This window comes from Schistocerca cancellata, chromosome 1, assembly GCF_023864275.1.
Source record: "Schistocerca cancellata isolate TAMUIC-IGC-003103 chromosome 1, iqSchCanc2.1, whole genome shotgun sequence".
Lineage (NCBI taxonomy): Eukaryota > Metazoa > Arthropoda > Insecta > Orthoptera > Acrididae > Schistocerca > Schistocerca cancellata.
In genome coordinates, this window is record NC_064626.1 from 517524043 (window position 1) to 517543253 (window position 19211).

Sequence of the window (19211 nt, forward strand, 5' to 3'; positions counted from 1 at the left end):
AATGAGATAATTGAGGGATCCAATGTACAGATCGTTGTCCTCAATCCAAAATCAGTTAGTGCTTGGAAAATGAGAGTCTGTTGAAGAGAATATGACAGTTCTAGATGGGGGTTTGGTGCCCTTTCATAATCACAATTCAGGCATAGGATCCACTCATTGAGAAAAACTGGGCAAGTGCTGTGATCTAAAAGAGGACTATTTAAATGCAAATGTATTTCTTGTACAGAAAATAGTATTTAACTGCCAGTCAAAGACTTTTCATCTTCCCTCCCTATTGTAAACTTATGCGGCCTGCATAATTACGGTTTGAGCTAAAAGATTTAAAATTTTAAAATTCTGGGGAATGTATTAAGCTACTGTGATGATAAGAGCTTATTTGTACAAGAAAATAATGGAAGTAGAAAAATAATCTTCATTATCTTTTAACATTTTATGTTATTTATTTAACTTTCATATTACAGATTAGCAGCACGGATAGCTCATAGAATTGAGGAATTAAATAATCTGCCAGCTGTAATGCCTGACGACTTAAGAGTCAAAGCTGAAATTGAGCTCCGTGCACTGCGGCTTCTCAATTTTCAAAGGTCCTTGCGATCTGAGGTAATTGTAATTGAATTGAAATACATATTGCATGCTTATGTGATCTCACCTGAATAAACATTAAGATGTTCCTGATACTTACGTGGTAGAAGCCGCTCAGCGATTGCTGCTGTGAGTAAAATTTCATCTCTTTCTTGCGACATACATTGTCTCATGGGGCAATTCACACTGATACAGATGTTTACCGAGCTGTGCTACAGCAGCACAGCGTTATTTTGCATCTTATTACCTTACATTAGTGCTTGACAATGAACTAATTATTTGATTATTGGCCATAAATACTATGGTTTTGAGATTTAAGTGTCCCATTCACAGCTTTTGCATCAAAACACATAATTGCTAGGCTTTTATATCTGGCATCCCTTAGGTCACACTTTGGTGCCTAAGAAATTGGTTAACTGGTTGAAATTATTTTTAAAGCTCAAAGCAGAGTCATATCTATTTCAAGTAGAGGTTAAATATGATAATGGAAAGCCTTAGTGGAATGTAAATAATTTAGGAATAAAGGTAACAACCCACCTAACTGTCAACAGGACTGAAAACTTTCTAGGTTTTGGACAAATCCTTTTTCAAGATAGTATAACAATAATGGAAATTCCTGGATGGAACAATATGTAAAGTAAGGGAAAAGTAACCACTCACCTACAGTGGATCAATACGTGGAACACAGAAACACACAACAGAAAACAACCTAACATAGTTTCCTAATTACAAACAAGAGTGATTAAAATTCCCAACTTAAACACAGTGTAATTTTTCAAAGTAAGCAATGTGTGATGCAAAAGTGTACTGCAGGGATTTCACCATATTGTTCGAAACTGAAGCTACTGAAGGTATTGATTACAGTCTGGTAATCTCTCAGCTCCTTCCTTATCAGAAACTGAGAAATACATTTCAATTCTGGAACTGTCATGTGCTATGTAGATAATGAGTTGATCAGCAACAGAATACACAAAGCCACCATGGCACCACATTTTCTCCTTTCATAATGTGCCGTTCTACACCTCGCCAGCATTTAGCAGTGACATGTGAAAAAGCTGCATGTGTTAGTTCCAGTGCATCTGGCAGCTTAGGCAGTCTTTGTTATTTCTTGCAACAACTCCGTTAACTTGACTCCAGATCAGTTCTGTTGGGTTCATATTGTAATTAATGTTACAATGGCAAATGTAAAAATAAAGCATTTGTATGCTGCACTTGATGCTGTGAAAATGATTGTTTTCATTTTTCTGTGATAGTTATCACTCTGGTTCGTGTAAGACTACATCCGTGGTATAAAGCAATGGATACACTACAAATAAAGGGTATTTGGTCTTTTATTTTTGTCCTAAAATATTAAATTTTTATGTTTTCTTAATTTATGCAACCTTTATAAACAATCTTCCATAAAATATCAATAATGAAGAATTTGCATTTGGAATGAAGTCAGCAGGTTCATGTGTGGTATGTAATTAGAAAAAAGAAAACATGCATTATTCATAAAATACACTCCTGGAAATGGAAAAAAGAACACATTGACACCGGTGTGTCAGACTCACCATACTTGCTCCGGACACTGCGAGAGGGCTGTACAAGCAATGATCACACGCACGGCACAGCGGACACACCAGGAACCGCGGTGTTGGCCGTCGAATGGCGCTAGCTGCGCAGCATTTGTGCACCGCCGCCGTCAGTGTCAGCCAGTTTGCCGTGGCATACGGAGCTCCATCGCAGTCTTTAACACTGGTAGCATGCCGCAACAGCGTGGACGTGATCCATATGTGCAGTTGACGGACTTTGAGCGAGGGCGTATAGTGGGCATGCGGGAGGCCGGGTGGACGTACCGCCGAATTGCTCAACACGTGGGGCGTGAGGTCTCCACAGTACATCGATGTTGTCGCCAGTGGTCGGCGGAAGGTGCACGTGCCCGTCGACCTGGGACCGGACCGCAGCGACGCACGGATGCACGCCAAGACCGTAGGATCCTACGCAGTGCCGTAGGGGACCGCACCGCCACTTCCCAGCAAATTAGGGACACTGTTGCTCCTGGGGTATCGGCGAGGACCATTCGCAACCGTCTCCATGAAGCTGGGCTACGGTCCCGCACACCGTTAGGCCGTCTTCCGCTCACGCCCCAACATCGTGCAGCCCGCCTCCAGTGGTGTTGCGACAGGCGTGAATGGAGGGACGAATGGAGACGTGTCGTCTTCAGCGATGAGAGTCGCTTCTGCCTTGGTGCCAATGATGGTCGTATGCGTGTTTGGCGCCGTGCAGGTGAGCGACACAATCAGGACTGCATACGACCGAGGCACACAGGGCCAACACCCGGCGTCATGGTGTGGGGAGCGATCTCCTACACTGGCCGTACACCACTGGTGATCGTCGAGGGGACACTGAATAGTGCACGGTACATCCAAACCGTCATCGAACCCATCGTTCTACCATTCCTAGACCGGCAAGGGAACTTGCTGTTCCAACAGGACAATGCACGTCCGCATGTATCCCGTGCCACCCAACGTGCTCTAGAAGGTGTAAGTCAACTACCCTGGCCAGCAAGATCTCCGGATCTGTCCCCCATTGAGCATGTTTGGGACTGGATGAAGCGTCGTCTCACGCGGTCTGCACGTCCAGCACGAACGCTGGTCCAACTGAGGCGCCAGGTGGAAATGGCATGGCAAGCCGTTCCACAGGACTACATCCAGCATCTCTACGATCGTCTCCATGGGAGAATAGCAGCCTGCATTGCTGCGAAAGGTGGATATACACTGTACTAGTGCCGACATTGTGCATGCTCTGTTGCCTGTGTCTATGTGCCTGTGGTTCTGTCAGTGTGATCATGTGATGTATCTGACCCCAGGAATGTGTCAATAAAGTTTCCCCTTCCTGGGACAATCAATTCACGGTGTTCTTATTTCAATTTCCAGGAGTGTATTATGATGAATTTTACAGTTACAGATGTAGGTATTTCAAATCGAATGAAGAAAAAAGTATGACGAACCAGTGAACTATGAACTGCACCAGAGTAAGAATCAACTACGCTACTGATTCCACTGTATATAACCAGTGTATGGTTGTATCTCAACTTTATGAAATACAGTCCTTCAGATAACTTCAAAGCCAATTTTTTCTGTAAATTATAAAAAACTGTAAGAACAACCTATTTCTTGGTAATTTTTAACCGTGTTCCACATGGGTGTTTCACTACAGCACAGAAAACAGCTTCAGTCATTTTTACACGGTGTATTATCAGCTTGACAGTCAGAGCACAACAGTACAGTGACTGTGACTGTGACTGTGACTGTTCACAATTTTTTTTTAATAAAACTACATAGCTAAAGCGTGATTAATACATTAAAATGCCATAAAGTTTCATTTAACATAACTAAGTAATAAGATATCTAATACATAAGTGGGGCCTACTTCGAAGAGCGTAACAACACCAGTGTATATATGCTATGGCTTTTGACTAATCATGTTTGTGTTTTCTTACATCAGATTCATTCTTATGATGAACAGAGTATAGCTCTCTTTCTAGTAGTAGTACAGATATTACACACACAGACACTGAAACGCACACTACCGTGGCCATGTCAAAACGAATTATTTATACTTGATTAGTGGAAGCAATTGCCTGATATGATGAAGTGGGGAGGGGGTAGCGGGAAAGAAGCATGTCTTTGGATGGATGACTTCTCAGCTGCACCACAAGATGAAAAGAGTACACAAGGTACAACAAAAAGAGATATAGGGAGAAGTGGGGGAGGGGGGGGGATTGAGGTTCTAAATCATGTAAAATAATCACATAGTGTCTGAAGTAAGTATAAAACTATTTCTCATGTAGCTGAAACTGGGGCATGAACTTATGTTTTTAGTACTATATCTCTCTAAATTTATGTTGTAAACACATCGACTTGTTTCTTTGAATAAGTTTTCAATATTAATTGTCAACTTTTTAAGTTTGCCATTATTATTTCTGATCGAAGTGTAGTGGTTAATAAAAAAATTAAAAAAAATGAAAAGAAAAGGTTGAAAATGGTGGGAAGAAATGGTGAATAAAAAGGGAGTTTTAAAATCGTAAATGACCGTGAAAAAGGGAAAGAATGAAAAGCAAATCGGACTTCGTGTTACAGAAAAGCTATCGGACTTCGTGATTCGGAAAAGCTATTGTTGGGATGGTCCTTGTGGTGTTTTTGAGCAAAAGTTAAACCAATTTCCACTAAAAAAATTATTGAAGAAGAACAGAGAATAACAAAATGTAACTGACAGGAGGAAATGGCGTAGCTTAGAGTTAATTCTTTACCATGTTAACATGTCTTCTTGTTTCGTGCGGCGTCCAGGTCTTCAAAAATCTCCTACTTCATTTCTGCGTGAAAAGTCTGCTCCAAAATCTTGCATTAAGTTTCATTGTCCAGGAATTTCTAATGTACACAAAACTGTCTTGATATTAAATGCAATTTATTTTAGTTGCTTCTCTCCATGCTCCGAATTTCATAACAACTTCCACAATGTCTACACATTAATAAGTTTTTTCGTCTTAATCAGATCATGTCTGCATTAAGCTTCCGCTCTCAAGAGACAATAATGGAACGGATAGAAAAACAAAAAAAAGTTACAGTTTTAGTATTTTCTCTGCGACGGTATAATTTTTATCTGAGCGAACGAGTGTAGCACGGCAAAATTCAAAGTCCCGCTACATCACACCCTCGACTATCACGCTAAAACATTTAGCGTAGCAGGCTAGCAAACAATACAATAGATATACCTAAATGTCAATATATATAAATATTTTCATAGGAAAGGCCACGTGCATTCATAGGGGATAATCTTTGTCAATACTTACACTTTCTAAACCTATATACTAAATACAATTGTTACAGTTTTGATCCTTTTTACAAAATTAATATACATATATTTACATAGTGTGTGTTTGAGCAAGCTGCTCGCCAGCGCAGTTAATGTTGTGCGCTTCCAGCGTTGGTTTCCCAATGCATCTCTGGCAGCATGTAGTCTTTGCGCATGCGCAATAGCATCACTGAATTTCGCATGCGGCAGTTTAAAAATCGCTGTGTTATAACAGTCTTGCACAGTATTCACTTTCACATAGTTGTTATTCCAGCATAAATGGCGTTAAGTCCGGTGACACCATAAGATTGAGCGTGTGCGTGATCTGAAGCAATGTCCATGTCTTCTGTTACGACACAACACTCCAGGTCAACATACGCTCGATTTCACGTAAAACTGCAGGTTTCTTCGCCCATGGAATATTATAATGTGTCCTACAATAAGTCTTATGTGGCTTAACATCCATTTTGTAGCTATAACCTCTGATTACACCAGGCCTCTCACTGAAAACTTGTGCATAATCACATAATAATTTGTACAATTCTTCTTGCTGTTGTTTCGTTAAATAGTCAGATTCGACACATTTCTGATACAATAAATCCTGCTCAGTCTCCTGATAGTCTGAACCTTCAAGTGTTAAATTACATACACTAACTACGGTAGGATATACCAATTGAAATTGACTTACTTCGTAATGTTTTTGTCAAGGTTCAATCGTCTTGTTAAGTTCAACATTAATTAGTTGTTCTCCTACAGATAATTGACATATGCCATTACTTAAATCTATGATTGCTTTGTGTTCATTCAAGAAATCCATCCGTAGGATGCAGTGTACGATAAGCTTGTCTACAATCAGAAAATTACACTTGAACTGTGTATTGGAAAACGTGAAGTTAACTAGGGCTTGCATGCGTATGTTCTTAGATTTAGTACCTGTGACACTTGCAGCAGCACCAGTATCAAAGAAAATTTGTACATCATAATCGTTAAACTTAACGCATGCCGTAGCTTGTATGAATTCTTTAACACAACTGTCTGATTTAATGTTTTTCTCGTCGGTTAATTCCTGTTCTGCTGTCATTTTGTCATCGTACCTGAGGAAACAAATCGTCTCAGCCGTTGCGCTCTTACAACACCTCACGACCGAAGCACGAGAACTTAGCTCGGTCATCGACTGTTTTCCATCGTCTGCTGTGTTAGGCCAGGCTCATTGACCAGCTCCACTATGTTTACTTTCCGGCCGGTTGGCGCCCACGCGTCAGCTGATGGCGCGCCGCAATTGTTATTGCTACTTCGTGGCGGGGAGTGCATAACTGTACTGGGGAACGGCAGCTGATTCCGTGGAGGGTTATGATTTGTCATGCGTGAATTTTGTGTGTTCCACATATTTTGTCGGTGATTGTTGGGGTTGTTATTGTTTTGGTGGTAATTATGTCTGTTATATGGCATGTTCCTGTCAAAGTAGCCCGGATTGTACCGGTTATTCTCACGTCTCCTATTGTGGTTGTTGTTGTTGTTGTACTGTCTGTGATTTTCATTTTGCATGTAGTTACCATTTTGATATGGGTTATAATTATTGTTGTTATTATTATTCCATGAATTTCTGCCGTTGTTCCTACCATCATACACGTTTCCATTTGAATATATTTCGCGCGCAAGCATCGTATTGTGTCGTGGCGCGGACGGATGGTTCCACCAACCACCGTCCCTACGGTTCCTTTGGGGTGGGTGCTGATTTTGGTTACTAATATGCGTAAAATTTGAATGGTGTGAATCGCCTCTGTAAACTACGTCCATTTGATCTAAGAAGTTTAAGAAAGTCGTAACATCATTCTCCAGTACTCCTATTAATCTGTCTCGGTATGGAAAGGGTAAGTGGCTCTTTAAAGTGTCAATTATCGCTGGCAAGTCGGCTGGTTTGGACCAGTACAGTGTCTTGTCTAGGTACCTCTCAAAGTATTGTCTTAATGTCTCTTTTTTAGGGTCATAGGTCTTGGGGTTGCACACTTCTCTCCTTAGACTCCGTTGCTCATTCTCGGACCAGAATTCGTCCAAGAAGGCTTGTTCGAACTGTTCAAACGTAAGGCACCGCCGTTTCATAGCGGCACCCCACTTAGCTGCTCGTCCTCTCATGAGATTGGTGACGTATCTGATTTTATCGACTTCTGACCAACTACGTGGAAAAACACCGTCAAATGATCTAATAAACACAATAGGGTGGACTTTGTGGTTGTCTTCACTGGAAAATGTCTGGAAATACCCATGTCTTACAAACGTGTCATCGGCCATGCCGGTTGGCATAACTGTATTGATGTGATTTAGGTCACTTGCTACTCTAGGTGTGGTACTGTAATATTGCTTGTTTGGTGGAAAAGAAAGCGGCACATTGTAATTTTGATTTGAAATAGGTGATTCCACAATAGGTGTTCTGTCTGTGTCATTAGCCATGGTTTTAGCTGTTCTGTCGTTCCCTGACGATGCGTTTGCACCAATCGCCAAACACAGCACAACATTGTCTCGTAATTTTGTCACTTCGTCTTCTCTGTGTTTTGTCTCGTCTTTAACATGTGTCTTTGTTTTTGAAAGTATGTCCTGTGTAATTGTTTCAAGTTTTTTTGTCCAGATAGTCATCACACAAATTACATTCGTGTACAATTCTTTCGGCCATGTTGGTGTCGTCGTTTAGTGACGCGAGGTCCGCTCGGTCTTTTAATTTTTCTATCTTTTCTTTGAGGTGGATTTGTTCACGAACTACTATTGTGAGCTGTTGGGTAATATTTCCCACTTCTTCAGTCAGCTTCTCTTGGGTGGAGCTAGCTGAAGTGTGGGCCTGAGCTAACTCTTCCACACAGGTGTTCACTTCCTGCTGCACATTAACTATTTGAGTTAACTGATTCTCACATCGGGTGCTATTGCTTTTTGTTTCATGTGTGAATGTAACCAAAGTTTCTTCCTGTTTAGTGACTCAGTCGGACGATGTCTCAAATCGCTGGTTGAGCTGTCGAGTGGTGTTATTTAATTCTGTCATCTGTTTTGTCGTTCGTTCAAAATTTTCGGTCATAGTACGGCTTAATACGTCAAATTTTTCGTCGCTTTTATCTAGCCTTTGTCTAAAGTCCTGACCAAGTGGGTCCAGTTTTGCGTCAGTTTTCTGACTAACGTCTCGTTTCATGTCTGCAAATAACTCTAATAGTCGGTCCAGTTTGTCAGTTTCCTGTGTTCGATTTGTGTCACATTGCCGAATTTGTCTCATATTCGGTTCTGACATTGATGTTAACAATGGCGCTGACGGTCTAGTCTCGCGTCCATTCCACATTTTGTCATTTAAAGTTGCCATCCGTGTATTATCACAAATGTTGTGAGTTTGAGGCAAAATCATTGCATTGATCTGTGAACTCGTCCATGGAGGGAAACGCGGACTTTCTTGTTGGTTGAACGATGAATCTAGTTCACTTAACACATCTGCCGAAACTATCTCTACCTTACTGCGTTCCATTGTAATAGGATGTATAATTGTAAGTCAAAAAGGGAATAATATAAGTCTGATTAATAAAGATTTGACTCAAATTTAGGTTGAAATATTTTCTCGGCAATGTAAATGACACCCTCAGTGTACATGTTGCTGTGAATCAAAGATCTTTCCAAACCATTTTTTGTGTTCTAAATTGCCAGGTTCTATGCCGGTGTATAAAACCTGTACCATTCAAGGGATTGATAAGTTTTACAGCTCCAACAGAAAGTATACTGCCACTTAACAAGGAAAAAGTGCATCCCCCCCCCCCAAAAAAAAAGTGTATTTTTAACTGGGAAATCCAGGAAATTTTTTTTTCTTGTCTGCTTATGCACCCTGTATTTACATGTGTGTGAGGCATTTCTTGTGATTTAACAGAAATGAAGACCATTCATGAACCTAAAGCAACAAGTAGTCACTTCCAACAATAGATTTCCAAACAGAGTGTTGTGTAAGAAAAATCTTTGTACATAATAAGATTGTTTTTGAATAGTTACATCAGCAGAAAAATTAAGCCACATCAGAACAACCAGAGTGTATTATTTTCAGGGTTTTCCATAGATAAAGGGAACTGTGCCATAACTAATCGTTACAGACAAACACTGCTTTAATTATCGAATACAGGTCCTGCATCTGCAGTAAGAAAATCATTCACATTCTTTGTGACAAAAATGCTGTGGGTGAGTGTTCTGTCTTTGTCAGACAATGTCATGATTACAAGTGACTGCAGGATATACAAAGTGACAATTATTGAACTATATGAAATAAAATCATCATGACTTCTGAATTGTTTGTATTAGGACTTTCATACCATACGGTTAGCGTTGGTGCGTGGTGGGAATTTTTGTGTGTATATGGTTTGTTTTAGTGACAAAGCCCACTTTCATTTGTATAGCAAAATTGGCGCATTTTGGGGACAGAATTCACATCTCTCAATCGAGAAGTTTCTTCACCCTCAATGGGTGACTGTGTGGTGTGTAGTGTCCAGTCATGGGGTAATCGATGCAATATTCTGTGATTTCAAGGTGACTACCAAACGTTACATGAAGATTTTGGAAGATGATTTCATCCCCATTATCCAAAGTGACCCAGATTTTGATAACATGTGGTTCATGCAGGAGAGAGCTTGACTCCATTGAAGCAGGAGAGTGTTTGATGTACTGGAGGAGCATTTTGGCTCTGCGGTACCCAGAGGCCGTTGGCATGGGCTTTGATAGGTCACCATGTTCTTCAGATCTGAACACCTGCGGCTCCTTTTAGTGGGGCTACATTAAAAGCAAGGTGTACAGAAATTAACCATGAAACCACTGCTGAGCTGAAAACGCCATTCAGGAGGTCATTGACAGCATCTATGTTCCAACACTTCAGTGGGTCATGCAAAATTTAGCTGGTCGTCTGTGCCACATCATCGCCAGTGGTGGCAGGTGTATCAAGCATGTCATAAATCTGAATATCTGTAGTGATGTTTACAAGTTGAATAAAGTGTGTGCACACCGTAGTGTCTAACAAATTAATTTTTTTCTGTATGATTCAATTATTGTCACCCTTTATTTTACTGTGGTGTGTACAGAAATTAAAACTAAATGTGTCACTGTGGGGAATGCTTTAAATGTCAGTAACTGTTAGGCATTAATGCAGTATATCTTCTCTGCAATCACCGCCCTCGATCGCCCCCCCCCTCCCCCCCCCCCCCCCCCACACACACACACACACAAAAAAGTCTTCCCCTTCTCCCTCATGAAATAAAAGTGTCTACAAAGTAAGCTTTTGTGATCTTGAGAGACAGCCCATATAGAAAAAACACATTACTCACTCTACCATAGTGTCTCACTATGTCACTCGGTTATGAATTTTGATTCTTTTATAGTATTTTGCAAGTAGAATGTCATGAAAGAAAATATAGCTCATGTATATTAAAGATATATCATTGATTTATACATTGTTGATAGTTTCAAAGTTAGCTTTCTCTGGTACTTGCATGGTGTAATTAACACACAACAAGTAACTTAACAGAATTCAGGGCAGCTAGTTTCTTTTGGCGACATTTTCTCTTTGGCGACATTTTAAAAACAGTTTTCTCTTCACATAAAAAGGTAAATTATTTGAGATTTTCTTTTCATAGGTTGCAGTTAATTATATGCAAAATATTTGTACTCTCGAATATACTTTGTTGTACCAATGATTATACAATATATCAATGAACAGTTGAATTAAAGATAGGTACTGTGTGGTGGTGATAGGATTCCTGTTGTCGTTGTTGTCGTTGTGGTCTTCAGTCCAGGGACTGGGTTGATGCAGCTCTCCATGCTACTCTATCCTGTGCAAGCTTCTTCATCTCCCAGTACCTACTGCAACATACAACCTTCTGAATCTGTTTAGTGTATTCATCTCTTGGTCTCCCTCTATGATTTTTACACACGACACTGCCCTCCAATACTAAATTGGTGATCCTTTGATGCCTCAGAATATGCCCTACCAGCCGATCCCTTCTTCTAATCAAGTTGTGCCACAAATTTCTCTTCTCTCCAATTCTACTCAATACCTCCTCATTAGTTATGTGATCTACCCCTCTGCTCTTCAGCATTCTTCTGCAGCACCATATTTCGAAAGCTTCTATTCTCTTCTTGTCTAAGCTATTTATCGTCCATGTTTCACGTGCATACATAGCTATACTCCATACAAATACTTTCAGAAGCAACTTCCTGACACTTAAATCTATACTCGATGTTAACAAATTTCTCTTCTTCAGAAACGCTTTCCTTGCCATTGCCAGTCTACATTTTATATCCTCTCTACTTCAACCATCATCAGTTATTTTGCTCGCCAAATAGCACAACTTCTTTACTACTTTAAGTGTCTCATTTCCTAATCGAATTACCGCAGCATCACCCGATTTAATTCGACCTCATTCCATTATCCTTGTTTTGCTTTTGTTGATGTTCATCTTATATCCTCCTTTCAAGACACTGTCCATTCCATTCAACTGCTCTTCCAGGTCCTTTGCTGTCTGTGACAGAATTACAATGTCGTTGGCAAACCTCAAAGTTTTTATTTCTTCTCCATGGATTTTAATTCCTACTCCAAATTTTTCTTTTGTTTCCTTTACTGCTTGCTCAATATACAGATTGAATAGCATTGGGGAGAGGCTACAACCCTGTCTCACTCCCTTCCCAACCACTGCTTCCCTTTCATGTCCCTCGACTCATATAACTGCCATCTGGTTTCTGTACAAATTGTAAATAGCCTTTCGCTCCCTGTATTTTACTCCTGCCACCTTCAGAATTTGAAAGAGAGTATTCCAGCCAACATTATCAAAAGATTTCTCTAAGTCTACAAATGCTAGAAACGTAGGTTTGCCTTTCCTAAGTCTTTCTTCTAAGGTAAGTCGTAGTGTCAGTATTGCCTCACATGTTGCAACATTTCTACGGAATCCAAACTGATCTTCCCCGAAGTCAGCTTCTACCAGTTTTTCCATTCATCTGTAAAGAATTTGTGTTAGTATTTTGCAGCCGTGGCTTATTAAACTAATAGTGTGGTAATTTTCACATCTGTCAACACCTGCTTTCTTTGGGATTGGAATTATTATATTCTTCTTGAAGTCTGAGGGTATTTCACCAGTCTCATACATCTTGCTCACTAGATGGTAGAGTTTTGTTAGGCCTGGCTCTCCCAAGGCTATCATTAGTTCTAATGGGATGTTGTCTATGCCCAGGGCCTTGTTTCGACTTAGGTCTTTCAGTGCTGTATCAAACTCTTCACACAGTATCATATCTCCTATTTCATCTTCGTCTACATTCTCTTCCATTTCTATAATATTGTCCTCAAGAACATCGCCCTTGTATAGACCCTCTATATACTCCTTCCACCTTTCTGCTTTGCCTTCTTTGCTTAGTAATGGGTTTCCATCTGAGCTCTTGATATTCATACAAGTGGCTCTCTTTTCTCCAAAGGTCTCTTTAATTTTCCTGTAGGCAGTATCTATCTTACCCCTAGTGATATGCGCCTCTACGTCCTTACACTTGTCCCCTAGCCATCCCTACTTAGCAATTTTGCACTTCCTGTCAATCTCATTTTTGAGACGTTTGTATTCCTTTTTGCCTGTTTCATTTATTGCATTTTTGTATTTTCTCATTTCATCAATTCATTTCAGTATCTCTTCTGTTGCCCATGGATTTCTACTAGCCCTCGTCTTTTCACCTACTTGACCCTCTGCTGCCTTCACTATTTCATCCCTCAAAGCTACCCATTCTTCTTCTACTGTATTTCTTTCCCCCATTCCTGTCAATTGTTCCCTTATGCTCTCCCTGAAACTCTGTACAACCTCTGGTTCTTTCAGTTTATCCAGGTCCCATCTCCTTAAATTCCCACCTTTTTGCAGTTTCTTCAGTGTTAATATACAGTTCATAACCAATAGATTGTGGTCAGAGTCCACATCTGCCCCTGGAAATGTCTTACAATTTAAAACCTGGTTCCTAAATCTCTGTCTTACCATATATAATCTATCTGAAACCTTCTAGTATCTCCAGGGTTCTTCCATGTATACCATCTTCTTTCTTGATTCTTGAACAAAGTGTTAGCTATGACTAAGTTATGCTCTGTGCAAAATTCTACCAGGCAGCTTCCTCTTTCATTTCATAGCCCCAATCCATATTCACCTACTACGTTTCCTTCTCTTCCTTTTCCTACTGTCGAATTCCAGTCACCCATGACTATTAAATTTTCGTCTCCCTTCACTACCTGAATAATTTCTTTTATCTCATCACACATTTCATCTATTTCTTCATCATCTGCAGAGCTAGTTGGCATATAAATTTGTACTACTGTAGTAGTCGTGGGCTTCGTGTCTATCTTGGCCACAATAATGCATTCACTATGCTGTTTGTAGTAGCTTACCCGCATTCCTATTTTCCTATTCATTATTAAACCTACTCCTGCATTACCCCTATTTGATTTTGTATTTATAACCCTGTATTCACCTGACCAAAAGTCTTGTTCCTCCAGCCACCGAACTTCACTAATTCCCACTATATCTAACTTTAACCTATACATTTCCCTTTTTACATTTTCTAACCTACCTGCCTGATAAGGGGTCTGACATTCCACACTCTGATCCGTTGAACGCCAGTTTTATTTCTCCTGATAACAACGTCCTCCTGAGTAGTCCCCGCCCGGTGATCCGAATGGGGGACTAATTTACCTCCGGAATATTTTGCCCAAGAGGACGCCATCATCATTTATCCATACAGTAAAGCTGCATGCCCTCGGGAAATATTATGGCCGTGGTTTCCCCTTGCTTTCAGCCGTACATCGAGTATTGATTTAACTGTCAGGAAGTCGTTTCTGAAAGTATTTGTATGGAGTGTAGCCATGTATGGAAGTGAAATATGGACGATAAATAGTTTAGACAAGAAGAGACTAGAAGTTTTCGAAATGTGGTGCTACAGAAGAATGCTGAAGATTCGGTGGGTAGATCACATAACTAATGACGAGGTATTGAATAGAATTGGGGAGAAGAGTTTGTGGCACAACTTGACTAGAAGAAGGTATCGGTTGGTAGGACATGGTCTGAGGCATCCAGGGATCACCAATTTAGTACTGGAGGGCAGCGTGGAGGGTAAAAATCGTAGAGGGAGACAAAGAGCTGAATACACTAAGCAGATTCAGAAGGATGTAGGCTGTAGTAAGTACTGGGAGATGAAGAAGCTTGCACAGGATAGAGTAGCATGTAGAGCTGCATGAAACCAGCCTCAGGACTGAAAACCACAACAACAACAACAACAACAACAACAATACAGAGAAGGGCAGCATGAATGGTCACATGTTTCTTTGACCAACAGGAGAGTGTCACAGAGATGCTGAAGGAACTGTACGAGGAGACTGTTGAAGATGGATGTAAACTATCCCTAGAAAGTGTACTAACAAAGTCCCAAGAACTTTCTTTAAACAAAGGCTCTAGGAATATACTACAAGCCCCTACTTACAGCTCACATAGGGATCATGAGGACAATTTAGTATAAATACTACCCGCACATAGGCATTCAAACTATCGTTCTTCTTGCGCGCTATGTATGTGAGTTGGACTAGAAGAAAGCCTAATAACTGGTGCAATGAGGCATACCCTCTGCCATGCACTTTGCACTGGTTTCCAGAGTAAAGATGTAGATACAGATATAGACTGGTCTGGAGTACCAACAGAAGACAGCAAAAGGAAAGCTGGTGTTTTAAATTTTACATGTCAGAAATCATTCATGATGGAGGATCATAACAACATGCCATTATTTGACCAACACAGATTCCCATATGTAGGACATAGTAATAGGCATCCCTGCATTATAGAGGCAAATGAATGACTTGTCAACAGATAAGTCTCCAGGTCTGGATGGAATCCCAATTTGGTTTTACAGAGAGCACTCTGTGGCATTGGTCTCTTACTTACTTTGTATTTTCGTGAATCTCTCACCTGATGCAAAGTCCCAAGGTACAGGAATAAAGTGCAGTCGACTCCTGTATATAAGAAGAGTAAAAGAATGGACCTGCAAAATTAAAGACCAATATCCTTCACATTGGTTTGATGCAGTATTCTTGAATGTATTCGGCTCAAACATAACAAATTTCTTTGAGATGGAAAAACTTCTGTTCAAAAATCAGTACAGATTTAAAAGACATCACTCATGCAAACCTCAGATTGCCCTTTCCTCATGATATTGTGCGAATATGGATGAAGGGAAATAGGCAGATTCCACATTTCTTGAGTTCTGGAAAGCATTTGACATGGTGGCCTAGTGCAGACTTTTAACAGAATTATGAGCATATGGAATAAGTTCTCAGATATGTGATTGGCTTGAAGACATTTTAAGTAATGTAAACCCAGTAGATTGTCATTGACAGTGAGTGTTCATCAGAGAGAAGGGTATTGTCAGGAGTGCTCCAGGAAAGTATAATAGGGTTGCTCTTATTCTTTGTATACATAAATTGTCTGATGGACAAAGTGAGCAGCAATCTGTGGCCGTTTGGATGATGCTGTGGTGTACTACAGGGAAGTGTCATTATCGAGTGTCTGTGGGAGGATACAAGATGGCTTAGACAAAATTCCTAGTTGGTATGATGAATGGCAGTTTGCTCTATATGTAGAACAATGTGAGTTAATGCAGATAAGTAGGAAAAACAATCCCGTAACGTTTGAATAGAGCACCAGTAGTGTGCTGCTTACACAGTCGTGTCGATTAAGTATCTAGGCGTAACATTGCATAGCAGTATGAAATGGAACAAGGATGTAATGATGGCTTAGGAAAGGTGAATGGTTGAGAATTTTAGGAAAGTGTGACTAATCTGTAAAGGAGACCGCATATACAACAGTAGTGTGACCCATTGTTGATTACTGTTCAATTTTTTGGGATTGCTACCAGGTCGGATTAGAGGAACATCTCGAAACAATTCAGAGGTGGTCTGTTAGAGATGTTAGCGTTAGGTTCAATCAACTTGTAAGTATTATCTGCAGCAGAGTGTGAGCTGAAATTAAACTGCCTGGAAGATTAAAACTGTGTGCCAGACCGAGACTCGAACTCGAGACCTTTGCCTTTCGCGGCCAAGTGCTCTACCAACTGAGTTACCCAAGCACGACTTACGACCCATCCTCACAGCTTTACTTCCCCCAGTACCTCGTCTCCTGCCTTGCAGACTTCACAGATGCTCTCCTGTGAAACTTGCAGAACTAGCACTCCTGGAAGAAAGGAGATCGTGGAGACAAGGCTTTGCCACAGCCTGGGGGATGTTTTCAGAATGAGATTTTCACTCTGCAACGGAGTGTGCACTGATATGCAACTTCCTGGAAGATTAAAACTATTTGCCACCACACAACCCCCTATGTATTGCTTACATGGGGATCAAGAAGATAAGATTAGAATCTTTACTGCATGCACAGACACATTCAGACAGTCATTCTTCCCGTGCTCCGTACGTGAATGGAACAGGAAGAAACCCTAATAACTGGTACATAAGACATACTCTCTGCCACACACCTCATGATGGTTTGCAGAATATAGATGTAGATGTAGACGTCGAAGTGTGTATCTACTACTAATGTCAGCTTGATCAAATTTTCTCATTTTTTTATGATAATTATAATAAATAGCTTTAGTTTCATTGTTATGGGAAGAAGGCTGATCATGTTTGTTGTTCTTGAATGTCTCTTTTTCTTGTTTGGATATAAAGCATTTCTTTTTAAAGATACATGCTTTTCTTATAAATTTTTATGTATTTTGTATACAGATACTCAACAGCTAGTACATAATATATTTGTTACTAAATTTATTATCCTTGTTTTCTGCACAGGTTATAGGATGCTTCCGCAAAGATACAATGTTGGAAACTTCATCTTTCTTAAGGAACCTGAGACGTACAAAGAGACAGACACTTAGGGAGGCCAGAGCAACAGAAAAGCTGGAGAAACAACAGAAACTGGAAGCAGAGAGGAAAAGACAACAAAAGCACCAGGTGTGTAAATTTGTAAACCCATTATGTGTACACCAATTTTGCAGAATTTTTTGGTCTGTGTTACATTTTGTGACATTAGTCTATAAATTAGAATAAAAAAGTGGAAGCAGAGAGGAAGAGACAGCAAAAGCACCAAGTGAGTAAATTTCTATACCTGTTTGTATACACTGATTTAGCTGCATTTTTGTCTGAATTACATTTTGGGACATTAGCCTATAAATGAGAATAAAAAAATGATTTTATTGTTTAGTTAAATGTTGTTGCAGACAGGACAGGGTTGGTTATCATAGGGCGGTAATCAGTGTCATTGATGAATTGTATATGATGGGTGAAAGTGTGAAATCATTATCTGTTTTTGTACAGTGCTGTATAAAGCTAATGACATTTAATGTTAGTGAAATATCTCTGCTGTCAAATGAAAATGTGTAAAACCTACCTTTTGGAAATAGCTACATGAATAAAAATGTTTCATAGATGTACTTGATAACTTCTGTTCCTACTGGTGAGAAATTCTGTCTTACTAAAAATATTAAAAAGCCAAGATTGCCCAAATATTTCTTTATTTAAAACAACTGTCTTCGACAGAATCTGCTGTCATCTTCAGGTCTTAAAAAAATCTTTTTGCTATGAAACATGTTCATGTTAAGTTGGACCTCACACTGAGCTGCCATATGGACAAAAAACAACACATAATAAAATGTTTGTTATAATTAAATATTTATAAACATGACAACTTGGCATGAGGTCCAACTTTAAATGGATATGCTTCATAACAGAAAGTTTTTTTTTTGAGACCTGCAGATGACAGCAAAGTCTGTTGAAACTGGTTGTTTTAAATAAAGTAATAATTGCGCAATCTTGGCTTTTGAGAGTTTTTTTAGCAAGTAAGGCAGACACTCCTTTAGTCTCATCAAAATGAGAAAATTCAGTCACATCTGTCTTACAACGTTTTAGGAGCCTGTTGAAGTGTTAGAAAACCAAAGAGAACAGCATTTATGGTAATTCCTTGTGCAATAGAAAAGTTATGCTTTAGTAGTTCAGTTCCATGGCATTGTTTTCATTCCCTCCTCCCTGCCTCCCCAACCTTCTGTCAAGAGAGATCCATACACAGACAGGCAGGAAAATTATTTCTTATTTGCATTAACACTTGTTTTAAAATAGTGGTGTTTGTAGATGTATCATTTGTGTATTTATTCTTTTCATTTTCTAGGAGTACCTAAATGCTGTTCTGCAACATGCAAAGGATCATAAAGAATACCATCGTAACAACACTGCAAAGATACAACGTCTCAACCGTGCTATTATGAATTATCATGCCAATGCAGAACGAGAACAAAAGAAAGAACAGGAGCGAATAGAAAAGGAACGAATGCGGCGGCTAATGGCTGAAGATGAAGAGGGATACAGGTATGCTTTACACACACACACACGCACACACACACACACACACACACACACACACACACACACACATTAAAGAAGTGCAAGTGATAGGTTATGTGCTCATGTGTGAGAGTTGTTCACAATTATGCTTAAAAAGAAGGAAAAAGAAAAGCATTTCACTTGTTGACTCTTGTACATCGGAGATAATTGAAGACCATTGGTGGGATGTTATTTTACAGAATCATACTTACTTGAAGTTTTGAAACTCATGCATACTACATTTAGAATGAAGAGAATCAGTGTGCATGGGGTAGGAGCTATTAAAGGTGAATAATTTCTGATTTACCACTATGACAGTAAACAGAATGAGATGCAGTTTGTATTCAGCTCCCTGGAGAAGTGGAGT

General features: G+C 39.8%; 1 protein-coding gene across 4 annotated transcripts in view; it reads left to right on the top strand.

Annotated features, from left to right (window-relative positions):
• The window catches only part of LOC126178712 (ATP-dependent helicase brm-like), a 220107-nt gene that overhangs the window by 35852 nt on the left and 165044 nt on the right, over positions 1-19211 (top strand). For all 4 annotated transcript variants that reach the window (XM_049924555.1, XM_049924554.1, XM_049924552.1 and 1 more), the window contains 3 exons: positions 462-600; positions 17261-17422; positions 18633-18829. In XM_049924555.1, coding sequence (XP_049780512.1) covers positions 462-600; positions 17261-17422; positions 18633-18829 — 498 coding nt within the window. The remainder of the gene's footprint in view (positions 1-461; positions 601-17260; positions 17423-18632; positions 18830-19211) is intronic.